The sequence below is a fragment of the Cornus florida genome, unplaced genomic scaffold (genome assembly GCF_030987335.1).
Source record: "Cornus florida cultivar Cherokee Brave unplaced genomic scaffold, ASM3098733v1 CherokeeBrave_3.0.0_Hap2_Chr06, whole genome shotgun sequence".
Taxonomy (NCBI): domain Eukaryota; kingdom Viridiplantae; phylum Streptophyta; class Magnoliopsida; order Cornales; family Cornaceae; genus Cornus; species Cornus florida.
The window spans coordinates 104,144,742-104,164,825 of NW_026775576.1; the positions used below are offsets into that span (position 1 = coordinate 104,144,742).

General features: G+C 36.3%; 1 protein-coding gene across 2 annotated transcripts; it reads left to right on the forward strand.

Annotated features, from left to right (window-relative positions):
• The first annotated feature begins 2,574 nt into the window (after window positions 1–2,574).
• On the forward strand, window positions 2,575–19,889 carry LOC132313576 (chromatin-remodeling ATPase INO80). 2 transcript variants are annotated; one of them, XM_059812404.1, is made up of 23 exons: window positions 2,575–2,881; window positions 3,137–3,224; window positions 3,425–3,824; window positions 4,131–4,566; window positions 4,678–4,878; window positions 5,092–5,202; window positions 5,903–6,333; window positions 6,440–6,548; window positions 6,646–6,726; window positions 6,798–6,970; window positions 8,058–8,183; window positions 8,691–8,852; window positions 8,949–9,006; window positions 10,688–10,918; window positions 11,051–11,197; window positions 12,164–12,724; window positions 12,829–13,086; window positions 13,191–13,298; window positions 14,839–14,933; window positions 15,075–15,231; window positions 18,221–18,418; window positions 18,583–18,738; window positions 19,193–19,889. In XM_059812404.1, the coding sequence occupies exons 1-23, from the start codon at window positions 2,822–2,824 to the stop codon at window positions 19,508–19,510; spliced, it is 4,665 nt and encodes a 1,554-aa protein (XP_059668387.1). In that variant the 5' UTR covers window positions 2,575–2,821; the 3' UTR covers window positions 19,511–19,889. The 2 variants fall into 2 exon arrangements, with proteins under 2 accessions (XP_059668387.1, XP_059668388.1); XM_059812405.1 differs by lacking the exon at window positions 3,137–3,224.
• Window positions 19,890–20,084: the final 195 nt, after the last annotated feature.

Genomic DNA, 20,084 nt, shown 5'->3' on the forward strand with positions numbered 1-20,084 from the left:
CCTTTTGTTCTCAGTCGTACTTCTTTTACTTAAATGGAACAAAGTTACTTGATGTCCTTATTTAATTTAATTTTTGTTCCGATAGAATGTAGAAATAACTTAAGATGGGCAAAAATTAAAAAAATTTTATATTTTTGTTACGGGGAATTGGATATTTTTCAATAAATTTTGTTATCGTACTTTAGTGCACATCAAAATGAACGCTAGGGAAAGACATAACCAAAGGTTTTGGGCTAGAAAACACAGATATGGACACGAGACACATAGTCGACCTTGAGATTCCAAATTTTTTTAGAGGTCATAGGCGAACTTTCAAATGCGAAGCTCTTTATAAAGTTTCACAAGCGCAAAAATATTATAAAAGTGCAAAATTTTCATTAAAATGAGACGATAAATACAAATAATGTTGAAAATACACCAAATAAAACCCGGTTTTGATACTTTATGAAGAGCATGATTCGATTTATCAAAGCAAATGTAATCCTCATGCATCTTAAGTTGCAAATTTATTAATTAAAGTGCTTATGCATCTTAAGTTGCAAATTTATGTGCTTCAATCAAGTTTCTCTAATATATCCTTTTCAATAGTCAATAATTTTCTATATGCAACTCAACCTCCATTAAGCCCGATCCAAATAACCAAATTTTAAATTCATGTGTGCAATCAACTGTCACACAAAGAGAAACTTGATAAAATTGAAGTCAGTAAAGAAATTTAGATTATTGCGTATATCAGATTAAAATGACTAGCCTTATTATTAGGAAGGTAATATTCACACTACATTTTTCAACGTTTGCACTAAAATCTTAAATGAAATGACAATTTTAACCATAACTTTATAAATAAATAATAATAATTTTTTAAATGACACAACTGCCCTTTCAGTTATTCTCTCGTTATCGTCTTTAATTTTTTAGGCGCCTTTTGACAAGAATTTTTTTAAAAAAAATTGAATAAATTTTTTTTACGCGACAAAATTATTATTATTTGAATAAATTGTCTCTTTTGACAAGACAAAAAAAAATTAAAAAGTAATAATTACAAATTATCTCTTTTGGCATGAAAAAACCCCAATATATATAGAAATAATTTCTTTTGTCAAGATCCAAAAAATAAATAAATATTTTTAAGATACAGAGACTTACTTTCCATTTGGAATTGCAAAAAAAATAACTCAGAGGGGTCTGCGGAGCTTTGCATGCACGAGTCAAAAGATAATATAATAATAAAATAAATCAATTTTTGAGTTTAAATATAAAAAATATATTTTTCTTTTGAAGGGGGAACAAGAACAAATTATTATTACCATACTGTATAACATATATAAATTGATTAAGTACGTGTGTTTATTGTCATATATATATATATATATATATATATATATATATATATTAAAAGTTATTTATTGTCATAAATTTATATGATATATAAGTATGTATTGTCTTTTAATTATGAAAATTATGGCTTAAATGTTAGACATATACCACTATATTTGCACCATAATCCTAAATTTGAGGCCTTAGGTGACCGCCTTAGAGCCCGTCTGAGATTACTTATCTATTGCTTAAAAACGTTTTTATTTTGAGAAAATGCGTTTAGATATATTTGGTAACACTCATATTTGACACAGACACCTTATATACATATATATTGCCATTTTATCGATATAATCATGAATAAAATCACTAATTTAGAATTCCGAACTATATGTTTGATATCTTTTTAAAAAATATATATTTAATTTTCTATTTAACCTACTATATATTTTAAATTGCATTTAATTATATTCTTCCAAAAATTTTAATTACAAAATGACTCATGGTATTCTGAAAGCGTCCAAACATATCCTTATCGTGTTGATATTGTATCCCAGCAATGTCCAACAAAAAAATAAAATATTCAAGTTTTAGTATACTTAGTAACTGTATCCGACACACATTCAAGTATTCAACAAGTGTCTAAAGTTATATGATACCATCACGAAACTCTAAAAAAATGTATTCGTGCTTCTTAGACTTTTTATTTTTTGATGCATAAAATGAAAAGTAAGTTATAAGAGCTCCCTTACCAAAAAATAAATAAAAATCACCATATTTAATCATTTAATATATCTCAATTTATTGATTAAAATCGAGGGTGCTCTCTGAGTATTTCAATTTTGAAAATGCAATACTGTATAACTTTGAGAATAATGTACAAATTTGAAGCATGAACATTGCATTGTTTTGACACACAGAGCAAAAGTACCTACAAGAGGGGATACACTGCTGAATTTGCAATATGAGAAATAATAGAATACCACCTTGTCTTATAAAAAATAGATGTTCTTCGCAAATGGAGGGCTGTGATTAGATCAAAAAACCAGTCGAACCCCTGATCTAACCAATCATCAATGACCCAAGAATCATTGGACGTTCCAGAATTGCCGTTCCAAATTAATCAGCCAGCCATCATCCGTATCTTAGCATCCCTCAAACTTTCTCTTGCAAAACATACTGATACAGAAAGAGAGAGAGCTCTTGAATAAAAAGGACACTGTAGCGCACGTTAACTAACATCACCCCTCCGGCGCACGTTAGCACGGTCTAAAAAATGCTTTCACCTGTGTCTACGATTCTTCCTCTCTCTAACTCCACGCCTCCCTTATCCTGCGCGGCAGCCCCACCTCGCTTGCCCTTGCGCTTTCGCTCTCCTCTAGGGTTAGGGTTATCTCTCTCTCCTCACAGAGACCATATATTTTTTATTCTCCAATGCTCTTCAAAGACCTCGAGTTTCAGTCTTTAGGGTTCTTCTCTTCACTTTGTCTTCGAAGCATAGGCTATGGACGGGAAGCGCCACTCGAAGGACTCGTTTTCGTACTCGAATTTGTTCAATCTTGAGGTATGCCATATGGGTTTTTGATTTTCTCAATTGGGTTTTTCTGTTTTCTTCAATTAATGACTATCATTGTTTTTAGCGTGAATTAATTTTGTAAAAATTAAGTTTTTTTCCCCTCATTTTGTGCATGCGTGTGTTTGCTTTGGTGATTTATTTGATTTGGTTATGTTGATTTTTTTTTGAATTCAACGTGTTTTGCGATATCCCTTTTAATTTTGGAATGAATTGTGGTTGTTTATTTTCTGGTTTGTATTGTAGTCTTTGATGAACTTTCAACTACCACTTCAAGATGATGATTTTGATTATTATGGGAATAGTAGTCAGGATGAGAGCAGAGGTAGCCGAGGTAGGCATGTTGTTCCTCAAGTGTTTTTCATTGTTTTGAGTTGAAATCACAACGACCAATTTGCATTCAATGCTTGAAAATCGAACTTTATTCTCTATAAAATTTATACCTACTTTTTTTAGTATGTTTAATGTTAGTTGTTTCAGTGAAGGTAAATACTTGGGCTAGTGAAGTGAACTTATGTATATTGATCTATATAGGTGGAGCAATGGCAGACCGTAGTAATGGGATTGTGTCTGAGAGGGAATTGAGCTTTGCAAAAAAGAAGAAGAAGAAGCGGAGCACATACAGTAGCGACGAAGACGAGGACGTCAGTTACAATACACGTATTTCAGAGGAGAGATATCGAGCAATGCTTGGAGAACATATACAGAAGTACAAGAGGAGGCTCAATAGCTCCTCGTCTACTCCAGCTTCAACCCGGATAGGGATGCCGGCTCAGAAGAGCAATTTAGGATCCAAAGTTCGGAAATTGGGTAATGAGCACAGAGGAGGACTACATGAAATAGAAACCACATCGGATTTTCTCACTGATATTAGTCCTCAGAGAATGGCTAACAATTGTGATGCAGATTTTGCTCCAGAATATGGCGCTGATAGGTTTGTTTCCTTCTATAAACTTTAAAATTGTGAGTTCTGAAATATATGAAATACCTTTATCCAATGAAATGGGGCCAAGCCATTGTTTGGTGCAATGGTAAAAGTTTTGACAATCGTGGACATAGGTTCAAGTCTGAGAGCAACCACTTTGTGCAAAATAATGCCAAAGGTTCGGTTTGTCTCCAGTCTTTCCTTCCTAGCATCCTGCATACATAGGACCAGAATCCGATAATTGCCTTTAATTATATCCATTGAACAGTTGGATTTTAAATGGAAATCTTTTTACTAATTTTGAAAAAACTGCAGATCAAATTATGAAACATCTTGTTTGGATATTGGGGATGGCATTACTTATAGGATCCCTCCGACTTATGAAAAGCTGGCGGCATCACTGAACTTGCCGAGCATGTCAGATATCCGGGTGGAGGAATTCTATTTAAAGGGCACCCTTGATCTGGGTTCATTGGCTGCAATGATGGCGACTGATAAAAGGTTTGGGCCCAGAAACCGAGCATGGATGGGTGATCCAAAGCCCCAGTATGAATCACTTCAGGCGAGATTGAAGGCCCTGTCAGCTAGTAACTCGGTCCCGAAGTTTAATCTGAAAGTCAGTGATATTGGATTAGACTCATACTCCATTCCAGAGGGGGCAGCAGGAGGGATTCGGCGGTATATATTGTCCGAGGGTGGTGTATTGCAGGTTTACTATGTGAAGGTGTTGGAGAAAGGAGACACATATGAGGTCAGTATTCCCATTGAGTTAAAAATGGTTTATCAAATTTACTTCTTTTATGTTTGGGGAGCAGAATTGGGTTTCTGTTTCTTGTAGTGATTTGGATTTGTTGGGCTACAGATCATTGAACGAAGTCTACCCAAGAGGCAAAAGGTGAAGAAAGATCCTTCTATGATTGAGAAGGAGGAAAAGGAGAAGATTACAAAATATTGGGTAAACATTGTAAGAAAAGAATTACCACGACACCACAGGATTTTTACTAATTTCCACAGAAAGCAACTAACTGATGCCAAGAGGTTCTCTGAAACCTGCCAAAGAGAGGTACCTATAATTTTATTGGGTCTTGTTAGCCTTGTTTTATTTTTTATGGTTGCACCTGCCGCGCTTGGATGTGCTCAGAGCCTTGGGTCTGGTAGTCAGTCCTGCATGCTTCTTGTTTGGCATATCTAGTTCCACATACTTATATCTTATATCTAGCTTTTCATATATTGTATTTTCTTCTCCAACATTCAGTGATGACTTTTTTCTTTCCAGGTGAAAATGAAGGTGAGTAGATCACTTAAATTGATGAGGGGTGCTGCAATCCGCACAAGGAAACTGGCAAGAGACATGGTGGTATTCTGGAAGAGAGTTGATAAGGAGATGGTATTTTTCTTTTCCTCACTGTAATCATTAAAGGGCATTGCAAAGTACGATCTTTTGAATGAGCAAATTTATTTGTTGTGATCCAAGTAAAGGCCGATGATGAGGATCTTTTTTTGGTTTTTTTCCCAATAATTAAGATTCTCTTTTGTTTCATAATTCTATGTGTAGGGAGCTTACAAAGAATTATATCAGTTATCTGTTAGGCATACGCTAAAACATATTTGGTTCATATGATCGCCCTTAGTTCTGTGATCATTAGTGGAATTTGGATACTATGTCCCTGATACTCAAGAAGAAATATCATACGTGCTATAAACTTCTGATCAAATTATTTTAATAAAGTGCCTTTGATTGCCTATTCTATTGGCATATTTAGGTATCTTAACAGCTAATTGAGCCTAACGAAACTAAAGGACGAAGGGTACCATATAACTTTCAAAGGAAACTCTTTTCTATTGGTGTGCAGATATATTATCTACAGATCTCACAATAATAGTTCCTATTTTTTGTAGTTCAAAAATATAGTGAAAGGTATGAAGGGGTGCAACCCATGTTACACTAATAATATATGAAAATGAACGTAACTTATAGTTATTTATTACTGAAGAGAGCTATATGAATAGACAAATTTGAAGCCTTCTGAATATTTTCCAAAATACTTTCACCAAAACCATCGCACAAGTAATCCCTCTTTTTGCAGGCAGAAGTGCGGAAAAGAGAGGAAAGGGAAGTTGCAGAAGCTTTGAAGCGTGAACAGGAGCTTCGTGAAGCGAAGAGGCAACAACAGAGGCTTAATTTCCTGTTGTCACAAACGGAACTCTACAGTCACTTCATGCAGAATAAGTCAACTTCACAACCTTCTGAAACTTTGCTTGTGGGTGATGATAAGTTGACTGATCAAGAAGTGCTTCCGAGTTCTTCAGAAGCTAGGCCTGGAGAGGAAGAAGATCCTGAGGAGACCGAATTGAAAATGGAGGCTCTGAAAGCCGCTCAAGATGCTGTTTCCAAGCAGAAAAAGATAACTAGTGCATTTGATGATGCATGTTTAAAGCTGCGTAAAAATTCTGAACCTGATGACCTCCAGCAAGATACATCAATTTCAGGGTCTAGTAACATAGATTTATTGCACCCGTAAGTTCTTTACTTACTTCTGCTTCGTACAGAAATATTAAGGTAGTGGAGGCATTTTATTTTTTAGCCTGTTAGTAAATTGAAACCTTTCTTTGCAATGTTTCAGTTCGACCATGCCTGTAACATCATCAGTGCAGACACCAGAACTGTTTAAAGGTTCCCTCAAAGAGTATCAGCTAAAAGGCCTTCAGTGGCTGGTGAATTGTTATGAGCAGGTAATAAACCAGTCTGCAGTGGAGCTATTTTCTCTTTAATAGATGCTTTAGTAGGTTTCTACTATGGATTTAGTTTAAGAAGGTTTGATGTTCTCAGGGTTTAAATGGTATTCTTGCTGATGAGATGGGCCTGGGAAAGACTATCCAGGCCATGGCATTTTTGGCTCATTTAGCTGAGGTAAGCTATATACTTGGTGTGTGCTATATGGAGAGTTTGTAATAGTAATTTGGATTGAATGTGCCATGCAGGAAAAGAACATATGGGGACCTTTTTTGGTTGTTGCACCTGCTTCTGTCTTGAATAACTGGGCCGATGAAATTAGTCGTTTCTGCCCTGACTTGAAAACTCTTCCATATTGGGGTGGGCTTCAAGAACGGACGATACTTAGGAAAAACATCTATCCAACGCGTCTTTATCGTAGGTGATTATCTTCTAGCATGAGTTATTTTTCTTTCATTTCTTGAAGAGAAATAAATGATATATCTGTTAGTCTTCTCATTGCATTTTACCATTTTTTACATCCTAATGGGTTATAATTAATGTTATCTGGTGCCATGTTCTCATTTCAATAGATTCTTTTTATTAGATGTGATGATCATGGACATGGGTACAATCATGGACATGGTTATCGCTTAGGGGTGGCAAATTACAACATGACTCGAACATGACATGAGATAAGCGGATTTGGGTTAACCTTAAACGGGTTTGGGTTATAAACGGGTTGACACAATTAACCCGTTTACTTAACTGTGTCGGGTTAGGGTTGAGGGGGTTCAACACGTGTAACCCGTTTATACATGTTTATCTGAACATGTCTAATCATTTATATGACATATGTAATATGTTACCTGTATAAACTCAATTACTATGGACAGTTAAGTCGTTTTAACATAAACCTTGGCTATGCCTTATGATTTTTCTTCTTATTTTGAATATTTGGGTTAATTGTGACAAATTTTTTTTAGTATTTATTATTTGATTGAATATTAAATGTCTCGTTTTGATACACAGGTCATTAAACGGGTTAACACGTAACCCGTTTAATAAATAGGTCAGATTAGTGTTGAGGGTTCCTGACACGATTATTAAATGGGTCGGGTTTGGGTTTACCTATTTAGTAGAATACCCTTACATCGACACAACACGATTATGACCCACGAACACGAATTGCCACCCCTAGTATCGCTATCTGAAAACTTGAAAGTAAAGTATAATTGTCACACTAATGGAAAATGACTGAAAAGATATTCTAGAGTAAAAGGGTAAAATTGAGATAAAACCCACTTTTAATGAATCTTGAACTTTACTGGAAGTATTACTAAATTAGAGTCCATTGGCTTAGTAAAATTTTACAGGACTTAATCGTCTTTGTGATGCAAAAGCAGTACTTATTTGTTGTTTTCCCTCTTTTTTTTAGTTTGTTTGCTTCCTGATAGATCTTCTAAGCATTTCAAAGTTGCCATGTCTCATTCTTTATTTAACAGCCAACTGTAATTTGTATTTGCCAGGGATTCTGGATTTCACATTCTCATTACCAGCTACCAGCTGTTAGTTTCCGATGAGAAGTATTTTCGGCGTGTAAAATGGCAATATATGGTATTAGATGAAGCTCAGGCAATCAAAAGTTCGAACAGGTTTGAAATTCCATCTTTTGAAGTTGCTCTCCGTGGTCCGAGTTCAATGATATCTTTATAGAATCAGGACGCTATTTGAATGTGTGTTTTGTTACTATCTCTAGTTTTTATGCTGGATTGAGTACTAACGGTTGTTGTTGAAGGCGATCTAGTGTTAGAAAAATAACAAGATGAAGAACTTTCGAAAGCCAGATATATATTTTTTCGGATAATGAAAACCAAATAGTGTTGCTCAAGAGGGGGAAAAAATACAGTAAAAAATAAAAATGATGGGTGTCCGTGTTTACTTAAACTAATTGATTTTTCTTCATGTGATACCCAACTAGCTTACTGGTGCTTGGTTTAAAAATCAGCATATATGTGTTAAATATTATGTTGAAAAATAACTGCTGTATGCTATATTTCTGAACTTTGCGGTATTAAAATTTTTATTTTCTTAACTTGAAGGTTAGAACATATATGTACTTTGTTTTTCTTATAGCATCCCATTAAATTTTGGTTTAACAGTATAAGGTGGAAGACATTGCTCAGTTTTAATTGTCGGAACCGCTTGCTTCTGACTGGGACACCTATCCAGAATAACATGGCAGAGTTGTGGGCCCTCTTACATTTCATAATGCCTACCTTATTTGATAGCCATGAACAATTCAACGAGTGGTTTTCAAAAGGGTATGTTTCTTACAGAAGATTTAATACTATCTTTTGTGCACCAAACTTATGAACTAAAATGCATCTTTCTGATCATTCTTTATCATTTATTATCAGAATTGAGAACCATGCAGAACATGGGGGGACTTTAAATGAGCACCAGCTCAACAGACTGGTGAGTAGGTTTCTAGTTCCTATAATTTCATCACGACCTTTGCTGAAGAAGTATATATATTTTTTTAAGTTGTATGAGAAGTCAGCAACAGGAATGTTTGAGATGTTCATACTCCTGAAAGAATAGGAAGAAACTCATGCTTCTCACAGATTCTAAATATTATAAGAAACATGATTTCATTTTTCTTCTGAACATAGTTTAGTACTTTTGGTTAGGTTGGAGAATGTCATTGGCTAAGGCATATTTTTGCATTTCAAGTGAGCAACATGTTTAGAAACATTATAAAGAAGTGCCCAATCCAAAGTGACCAATTTCCTTATTGAATTTTGGTTTCTATTGGATTTACTACTACCTGGTTTGTATCAATTCGTGATTTTGATTAGGGATGCCACCATATGCAGTCGTCTCTAACCACACGTTCTTAAGTTCTTGATGTAATATCTTGTCAGAATGTAATTGGAAGACCCAACTTTACCACCTTGGATGCTCAATACTTCACATTTAAATGCTTGGGTGTCCTTTTTATTTTTATTTGCCTTTCTAAATTTTGAAATTTTTAACTTCCCTAATAATTTATCTTCAAATCTTCTGTCTCCTCTTTTGGTAATGCATACCCATTCCTTCAACTGAAGTCTCTACATATCTTAACAGGTCTAATAACAGTTAATAAATTTATCGTTGCATTTCCGGGAAGATTTCAATTTGATCATCAGTGGGGAATGGTCAGATGTTTCGGAAAGGACTGGTTTTCTTAACTCAACAAGCCTTAATTCCAACTAATTAAGATCTTCTAAATGGTTTTGTCTTCTCCAACCGACTCTTTGTAAAGTGCTATTTTTGTTAATTACACACCAATTTGGTATTTTCTTATAGATGCAACCCATATTCTTTCCAACTTTATTCTTGTCCTTTGTGTGCCACTAACTTGGATCAAATCATGGTTCCTCCCGCATAGTTGGTCTACATTACATATAACAAAGCTATCTAAAAATTAATCGCCTCAACCTATCCATGTAACTTCCCATAGATAACTAATTCGTTATTCCATCTTTTATTATCAGTCATCCATTCGACCCTCATTTTGGCTTCACTTATGTTTTGAACATGTTGCCTCTTAAGCGCTCAACAATATCTATTATGAAGAATCTAAGACCTTATAGATTTGCCATAGAACTTCCCCTTGAACGTGACAAGAATTCTATGATGATGTAACAGCAGCAGCAACACTACATTTCGCCCGTCTTGCTCTTTTTATATGGGAACTTCTTCTTTGTTCTCTCACCCCTTATGAAGGATCCAAGGGAGTGGAAACTGTTGCTCTGGTATTGTGTTACTACATCTGGAAGTAGATCAGTTAGCAGTCAATCCTAATCTAATCCATTTAGGAAAATAGTTGGTCTAATTGGATTTGATAAACTGAAGGATCAATTTTCTCCCTTTTGAATCTCAACTTGTAAGCTGCCCCATCTATGTCCTATAATCAAATCAGTTTGAGCAAACTAGGGAAAAAAAAGAAATCAGTTTGAGCAGCATATTTAGCCTAATATTTTTACAAAATTTGATTCCAAACTCTAGATTTTAGCGTGTTCAAATTAATTCATAGCGTTTTCCACCTATGATTGCTTTGGACTTTACCAAGTGTTGTTTCTGACACATATCTTGGCTGTTCTTCCTATAACAGCATGCCATTCTAAAGCCTTTCATGCTGCGGCGGGTTAAAAAAGATGTGATTACTGAGTTGACAGCGAAAAATGAGATCACTGTACACTGCAAGTTGAGTTCTCGGCAGCAAGCTTTTTATCAAGCCATAAAGAACAAAATATCTCTTGCTGAGTTGTTTGATAGCAATCGTGGGCACCTTAACGAGAAAAAAATTCTGAACTTAATGAATATTGTCATCCAGTTGAGAAAGGTATTCTTTTGGTACATTTTTGTTACCTGAAAACAGTGAGAAATATGGATCTTCATGAATAACATTCATTGTGCAACGATTCAAATTCATAGTTGCCCATCATAATTTTTTTATTTTTTTTGGTAATGGTAGGTTTGCAACCATCCAGAGTTATTTGAGAGGAATGAAGGAAGTACATACCTTTATTTTGGAGAGATTCCAAATTCTCTACTGCCCCCTCCCTTTGGGGAGATGGAGGACATATACTATTCTGGAGGTCGGAATCCCATTACATACAAGGTACTTTACAGTCCTGTTCTTATTTTGTTTCCCCTTTTGTTTGAAAACGTGTCCACAATATCTTGTCTTACCAGATTAGATGCAGCATCCACTTTTGTCCCAATTGTTGACATATTTAGTACAAAACAAGCATTGGTTCTTAAGCACTCCATATGGACATTAGATCTATTCACTAATCTGGAGTTTGGACCCATCATTGGATATTTGGTTTTATTTTCTAGATTTCCGCTAAATAATTTAAGTTGTGTATGAACTTTTAGTTAAAAAATTAAATAAATAAATCTTGAAAGCCAACAAGGTTGAAATATGTTCCTAAGTTTATTATTATTATTATTATTATTTATTTATTTATTTTAACCACAACCTCATACTTGATTTCATAACTCTTTTAACTTGCGAATTTCTGTATCAAAGTTTGTTGATTTGGCTTGAGATGGGAATATTACAACAGCATGCATAATCTTGTTTTTAACTATCGTTTTACAGTTCTGCAAATAAAAAGGAAAAGGAAATATAAAAGTTTAGGTCCTTTCCAAGTGAGATAAAATTATATTTGTCTATTGGTAGAGTTCAAGCATGTGTATGGTTCTGGGGATTTGATCCCTATTAGTTGCAATAGAACTTATATGAGTTGAAATTCATTTAAATATGCATTAGTTATGCACATGTCAACTGGCCATATTAATTGCGATCCTTATTGTGTGCAATCCAAAGATTGCTGGGAGTTCTGTGTTGACTCAATTTTTATTAATTTTGTGACTCCATTTGGGTACCTACGATGTATCATTGAAAGAAAAGAGGACGAATATATTATCTTTATAATTAGTAGTAAAAGTTACATATTGGACATTATTTGTATTATTGATGTGAACTTGCCTTTTTGGAGCCCATGTTAACACATAAAAATATGCTTAGGTATATTTTTCCTTTATGTTTCAACTGATGATTTCCTCTAACCCCTTTCAGGTACCAAAACTGGTCTTCCAAGAAGTAGTTCGAAGTTCTGATATGCTTTGCTCAGCAGTAGGGCATGGTGTCAGCAGAGAACTGTTTGAGAAACGCTTTAACATATTCTCCCCAGAAAATGTTTATCGGTCCATGCTTCCCCAAGGGAAAAATTCACATGGGTCTTTTGCCAAAAGTGGAACATTTGGGTTTGCTCATTTGATTGATTTGTCCCCAGCAGAGGTGGCATTTCTAGCAAGTAGTTTTTTCTTGGAGAGATTATTGTTTTCTGTTCTAAGATGGGATAGACAATTTATGGATGGATTCTTAGACTTGCTCGTGGAAGCTGAGGATGACGACCTGCATTGTGGTCACCTTGGGAGGGAAAAAGTAAGAGCTGTCACCCGAATGTTACTGCTGCCGTCAAAGTCGGAGATTAATTTGCTTGCAAGGAGACTAGCTACAGGTCCTGGGGATGCTCCATTTGAGGCTTTAGTCATTTCACATCAGGATAGGCTTTTATCCCACATCAGGCTTCTTCATTCTACTTATACTTCTATACCGAGAACCAGATCTCCTCCTGTAAGTCTGTTGTTTTTTTTCCTGTCTATTTTCTTCATATGTAGTCACGAGAGCCTATTTCAAAACTTGGTCATTCTCTACATTGCTTCTCTTATTCTTCATAGATTGATGCCCACTGCTCGGACAGAAGCTTCTCTTACAAAATGATTGAAGAACTACATCACCCTTGGATTAAGAGGTTGTTAATTGGGTTTGCACGAACGTCTGACTGTAATGGCCCTCGGAAGCCAGATGGCCCTCACCATTTGATTCAAGAGATTGATTCTGAGCTACCAGTTTCCCAACCAGCTCTTCAGCTCACATATAAGATCTTTGGGTCATGTCCACCCATGCAAAGTTTTGACCCTGCTAAGATGCTCACAGTACGACGCCTTCCATTGACTTCTTTTTTAGTCTTTTTGTCTGTATGAATCATATGCATTTTCAAAAGAATGCTTAAATTGAAATTTCAATATGTTTTTTCTAGGACTCTGGGAAGCTTCAAACATTGGATATTCTATTGAAACGCTTGCGGGCAGAAAACCACCGTGTTCTTTTGTTTGCACAAATGACGAAAATGCTGAATATTCTTGAGGTATCAAAACTTCTCTCTTCAGTTTTGGTCGATTTCTCAAGGTCCTTATCTACAACTTGATAATGGAAGTAATGGGGAGCAATCTGACTTCAGCCATATGCACTAGAATAGAAAAAAATATCGATGGGTTATGTGACAGATATATATATATATATATATATTTTAAATAATAATAATTATGGCTAACTATTAGTTTGTATATTCTTATTTGCTCCATAAGTGAAAGCGTTCTTATTTTTTCTTTGATAGACCATGGAATTTGAACCCATGTTTCTGTTCCATGGTGCCAATGGAATTAAGAAGCTCTAGTGTGTGTGAAAGTTTCCAAATTTTACTGAGGGATGAGAAAATCTTCTATGGAGGAAGAGATTGCGTATCTCTCTGATGACTTCTCAGTTTGTGTTAACTTTGATAATGAAAATTGGAGAAAGCTGAAATGGATAGAAAAACAGGTCAAGTTTCATTAGTTACTAAATATACCATTTTAATTGACAAATTTCAGGCTTGGGAGTTCTTTTAACAAGAAGAATTACACTGATTATAAGTTTAATCAGAAAGTACAAGAAGAATTACACTGATTCTGGATTTAATTAGAAAGTACAGTGAAAAGTCACTAAGCCAGTTGCAAAGAAAATTTGGAATTAAATCTTGAGGGTATTGCGGACAATATTTGAAGAATGTACTACAGGAAAAGTATGTTATTGGAGTTAATATCTTCAATTTTTTTGGAGTTTCTATTACAAATAGATGCTTATGGAATTGTAAAGGAATCAAATAGCTTTTCTTCTTCAGTACAACACGACATGGTATGAGTCTTGATGGCGTCCTACACATACTGGATCAGACACGTAGGTCCTTTAGTTGTGATAATGAATGAAGAAGAAAAGCTCAAATTTCATAGCCACAAAAGTTCCCTACTTTTGAGATTTTCTCCTTTTTTCACCACATTTCATTTAATTTAAATTTTTATGCTAGTATATTTTTTGTAGCATATTATGGGCATGACGTTATCCACATACCCACATCCAAGTTTTAGGCACATTTCAAAGTCCCTGGATCCTAATAATTGGGATTCAGGGAGGTTCGACATTTGAACACATACATGTACCCCAGCCAATGTAAAACTAGGGCTGTAGATTGACAAAGCCCAAATAAGCCTTGGGCTTGCTAGCAAATAAATGTTACAGATCATTTTCCGCTTAGTGCTGTACCCTTGTTGGGTCCAGTATCTAATGGATGATAGAATTTATAATTGAGCTGGGTGTGTAACCCATTAGTTCTTGCAAAAAAAAATAGGAATTCTGTGGAGCTTCATCCTACCTGTCGCATGTTTATGTTTCTTAAGCTAAACAAGCTTTTGCATTGCTCAACCTTGATTACAAGCCTTGAGCTCAGGTCCTTCTTGTAATAAGCTCACTTGCAAGTTAGTTTTGTGTCTTGACTCCAAGCTGGTACAGGATCATGGCAGTTCACTTATCTTTTTTTCTGAGCCATTTTAACTGGGAGTTGTCTTGTTGCTGACTCTTTCTTATATTTTCAGGATTATATGAACTATAGAAAATATAAATACCTCAGGCTTGATGGATCCTCCACCATAATGGACCGTCGAGACATGGTCAGGGACTTCCAGCATAGGTAGGGACTTAATTGACTGATTATGGTTTGTTTTATAGATTTTTAATTTAATTTGCAGTCCTTTCATTTCATACCTATTTGTTCCCTGAATATAACCATGGAAGCGAGATGATGAAGAAAATCTTTATTGTCTTGTCACAGGAGTGATATCTTTGTATTCTTGCTGAGTACCAGAGCCGGTGGACTGGGTATCAACTTGACGGCTGCTGACACTGTCATATTCTATGAAAGTGATTGGAATCCAACGTTAGATTTACAGGCTATGGATAGGGCTCATCGGCTGGGTCAGACTAAGGATGTTAGTATCCTATTCGTTATTTCCATTTCATTTTGTTAAACTCAATGGTTGTGATTGATTAAAATTTCCAAAGTTTTGTTAGTCTTTTCATTGTCCTTTACCATTAGTAATCATTTTTATTTTTAATAGGCAAGCAACACAGCACACTTTCACACACCCCACACTGCCCCAAGTGGGGGTTCGAAGTTCTTTTTTTTTTTTTTTTTTTGATAAGTAAAATGTATTAGAAGGCGTTCAAAAGGGGAACGTGTCCCAAGCTATACAAAAATTGAAACTATGATCTCAAGGAGCCCAAAAAGTCCACAATATCCTCAATGGAGGAAAAATCTCTCCCCTAACCCCAACAAAAAAGAGTACAAATAATAGAGAATTTCAACACCCCAATGGAGGACTCCTTCCCCTCAAAAGATCTTCTATTCCGCTCTTTCCAAATGCTCCACCAAACACAAAAGGGGGTTACCCTCCAGAAGACTCTCGCCTGAGCCCCCACCCATTGGCCCCTCCAAATATCCAGCAATTCCCGAGATGTCCGAGGCATAACCCAATGAATACCAAACAAATCAAAAATGAGACTCCAACAATCATGAGCCATAGGACAATGCAGCAGCAGGTGATCCACTGATTCCCCATTCAACTTACAAAGACAACACTGATTAACAATAATATGTCTTCGCTTCCTCAAGTTATTCAAAGTCAAAATCTTGCTCCAAGCTGCGGTCCACACAAAAAAGGCTACCTTAAGAGGCACCTTGGACAACCACACCGTCTTCCACGGGAAGGAAACGCCATGAAAACCAGAAAGGCACACAAAAAAAGACCGAACCTGGAACATCCCCTGAGAAGAGGGCACCCAAAACAGGGAGTCAACACCAGTGCCCTCCACCTCCTGTCTGTACAAGAGAGCCAACAAGCCAGTGACATCATCCAACTCCCAATCCTGAAAAGATTGCCGGAATCGCACATCCCAAGATAACCTCTTGCTATCAAGGCGATGGCAGTTAGCAACCATAGCATGTTTGTCAACAGCAATCCTGAACAGCCTTGGAAACAAAAGAGACAAAGGCCTATCCGCGCACCAGGGATCCTCCCAAAACCGGACAAACCTTCCATCCCGAACTTTGAATCTAACATGTTTGGAAAACTCGTCCCATCCTTTTCCAATGGCCCTCCACACCCCTACTCCACTAGCAGACCTGATTGGCCTAGCTGACCACCCCCCTCTCTCCTCCCTAAAGCGACAGGAAATAACCCTTCTCCATAATCTATGCCTTTCACTGCCGAATCTCCAAAGCCACTTACCGAGGAGAGCACTGTTAAAGGGGGCCAATCTCCTAATTCCAAGCCCACCCAACTGAAAAGGCCTGCAAACTTGCTCCCATCTGACAAGATGATACTCAAACTCCTCTCCACGACCCCCCCAAAGGAAGTTTCGTTGTAGCATCTCAAGACGGCCAACAACCGAGGCTGGAATCCGAAAGAGCGAAAGAAAATACGTTGGAAGGCTTGACAAGACGCTTTTCACCTGTGTTAAATGCCCGGTGAGGAGAACTCATACCACCTGTGTTAAATGCCCGGTGGTCTTTACTCTTTAGTAACCTTCTTGCTCTTGTAGCAACTGGCGTTATAATTAAGTTTCACCTATCCTAATTGTATGGATTTTCATGTTGCATTCATTAATAATCCTTGAAAGGAAAAATTGAAGAATCATTTGTGAGGCATCCTTCATATGATCCTGTTATTAGTGCAAAAATGTGAAGAGAAGAAGACACTTTTTGATATTATAGTTTGCTTTAAATATACGCGTGGTCCCTTCAACTTGTCCTAAAAGTCTGGCTGCTATTTTAAAGAACCAGTTCTACTCCAAAATTGTTTGAATTATAATGGAACTTAAGTGCTGGACTTTTACTTGCAAACTATGAAGCACGGACACGGACACGGCGATACGGAAAATTTAAAAAAAATAGGACACGGACACGGCAATAAAATAATATATATATATATATATATATATATATATATATATATATATATTATTTTTACTTAATTTCTAATTTACATTTAATAAACATAACTTTTGGGCCCATTATTCTCTTGAAAAATATAAGCCCAAATAGCTCTAAAATATAAACAAAAAAAGGAGGAGGTATATAGTTGTATCTAAAAGTGGAATTTTTATTTCTTATAATCAAATGGGTTCAAAAAGATAAGATTGCAATCTTATCACTTCTCTCTTCCCTAGGGTTTTTATTACCTTTTCTACGCCGTTGTCTTTAGGGAACGACGACAGGGGGGAAGCATATGCTCCCAACAGGAATTGATCGAAACAAGCAGCCTATTTTAGAACCTTTTCATCGGAACTTGAAAAGGCCAAAAGTCTGAAAATGGAAGTTCTCTCTCCTCCTGGAAGCGACTCTCTCATCTGCTCCATCTCTTAATCTCCCTCCATCTGCCTTCCTATGAATACACACTGTTACACACATGTATATATCTCTTTATCCTCTCTCACTTTTTTTTTTTTTTGACAAAAAATCTGAACCCCGTGTCCTATGCATGTCGCCAGCATGTCCTTGGCTGTGTCCGACATGAAAAAAAGAAGATAAAAGAATAGGACACCTCTACAGAGGTGTTGGACATGCGTATCCGTGTCGGACTCGTGTCCGACACCGGTACGACAGCCTATTCTCACGTGTCGGTGCTTCATAGATTGTAAATCATTCTCCTTCTTGTCTGCGACCACAAGAATCTGAGTCCTAGGAACATCTGAAAGTTTATGCTCAAGACGTCAATAATTTGTCAGTCACTCAGATTTGTTTCATTTCTGTCCCCACTCCTATATTTAGATTCTCTTAACTCTTTGTCGTCTAAAAGAATTTGCTGGTTCTAGAACCTCTCTATCATATTACATTTATTTTTTATGGATCAATAGTAATGTTATACCATACTTGAATTTTGATGGGTTTGGTTTTTTTATCTTCTTTCTGTGATGTAGGTGACTGTCTATCGATTAATTTGTAAAGAAACCGTTGAAGAGAAGATTTTGCAAAGAGCGAGCCAGAAGAGTACTGTGCAGCAGCTTGTCATGACTGGGGGTCATGTTCAGGGTGATCTCCTGGCCCCCGAGGATGTTGTTTCATTATTAATTGATGATGCCCAATTGGAACAGAAATTAAAAGAAATTCCAGCACAGGTGTGGTCTCAATTTGGTTTAGCTCCTTTCATTTTTTCCAAGTTGTTTTCCTTTTATCTTATTCAGCTTTGCAATTGGTTCAGCTCGGTTTTGAACTTATTTATTATTATTATTTATTTCCATATTTATTAAGCATCCCTTGAATTTTTTTCCCCCTTACCCAGGGTAAGGATAGACAGAAGAAAAAAGCTGGATCGAAGGCTATACGAATAGATGCTGAGGGTGATGCATCTTTGGAAGATCTTGCAAACTTTGGATCTCAGGGTAATGGACATGAGCCCTCTCCTGATCCTGAGAAGGCAAAGTCCAGTAACAAAAAGGTGCCAAAAGCTATAATGGCCTACTTTTTTTCTTCTACAACTGGAATCTTTATTTCTTGTCTGATAGTGCGATACATATAACTCATATGGTGAACACTAAACTTTAGACTTCACAAGATATTCCACTTCCAAGTCAGTTGCTGATTACAGAATAAGGATTATCAGATTGTTTTGAGCCAAATTAGCTGACTTTAAGTGACTACTTTTTGATACCTCGACTACGTGTTACTCGCATTAGGAAAGAAATTTAGAAATATGCAATGCTAAGAAACCTCATCTTTTTGACCTTGTCTGTAAAATGTTTTTCTGTTTGTTTCTTTATTTGGCTGATTGGAGTTTGAACCGTATTACTTCTTTTGATAGTCTTTTTATGCAAATGCTGAAATAGAAGTCAAGCTCCATGGCTACATTTTACTTTTTTCATCTGGGTGATGTTAAAGTTGTCTGTTTGCAGAGGAAAGCTACCGCCGGCAAGCAAACTCCTTCAAAGCCAAGGCCTCAAAAGAGTTTGAAAAATGCTGATTATTCATCCCCCAACATGATGGACTATGAATTGGATGATCCCCTTCAAAACTCGGATACCCAACAGCAGAGACCCAAGAGGCCAAAGAGGCCGACGAAGAGTGTAAATGAAAATCTTGAACCAGCATTTACTGCCCCTGTGGTGGTTCCAGAGTGGATTCCGAATCCACCTGTGCAGGAGACCCAATCTTCTGGTTTGGAAACAGGAGCTGATGGAACCCCAATGCATAACAGCGACTTGCCAACCTGATAATAATAGGAAATGGGAAATTTGTCAAATTTAAATGAGGCTGCAAGCCTGTTATGTGAAGAGATGCAAACTCACAATCTGAAATGATGGATGCTTGGGAGGGTCCTTTCTGACTGGGACCGCTGGAGCTGGACAAGGGGAACACCAGCGGAATTGTATGATAGTGTTATACAGATTAGTTATTCAGATTTTTGTTGCCAGTTTTACTGGTTATTACACTATTAAGTGTTTGTATAGGTGAAGTCTATCTTGGTTGTAGGAACTACATAATTGGATCAAAGATTTTGTAAACAGCCTCAAGATGCATGAAATACGGTGGGATGGGGAACTTTGCTGAAATATAAATTGATAAGGAGCACATAATTTGGTCGACCATGTATACTTTGCTTTTGAGCATGTACTCTCCCTCTCTCTCTCTCTCTCTATATATTATATATATACACTTATATGTGTACATGTATTTATATGTCTCTGTGTTGTATCTGTGGATTAAGAATTGTTTTGGGTGGGTATTTGAGTTCATATTTCTATTTATTGATACAACACCGCGGAATAGAAATTTTTAAATAAATTG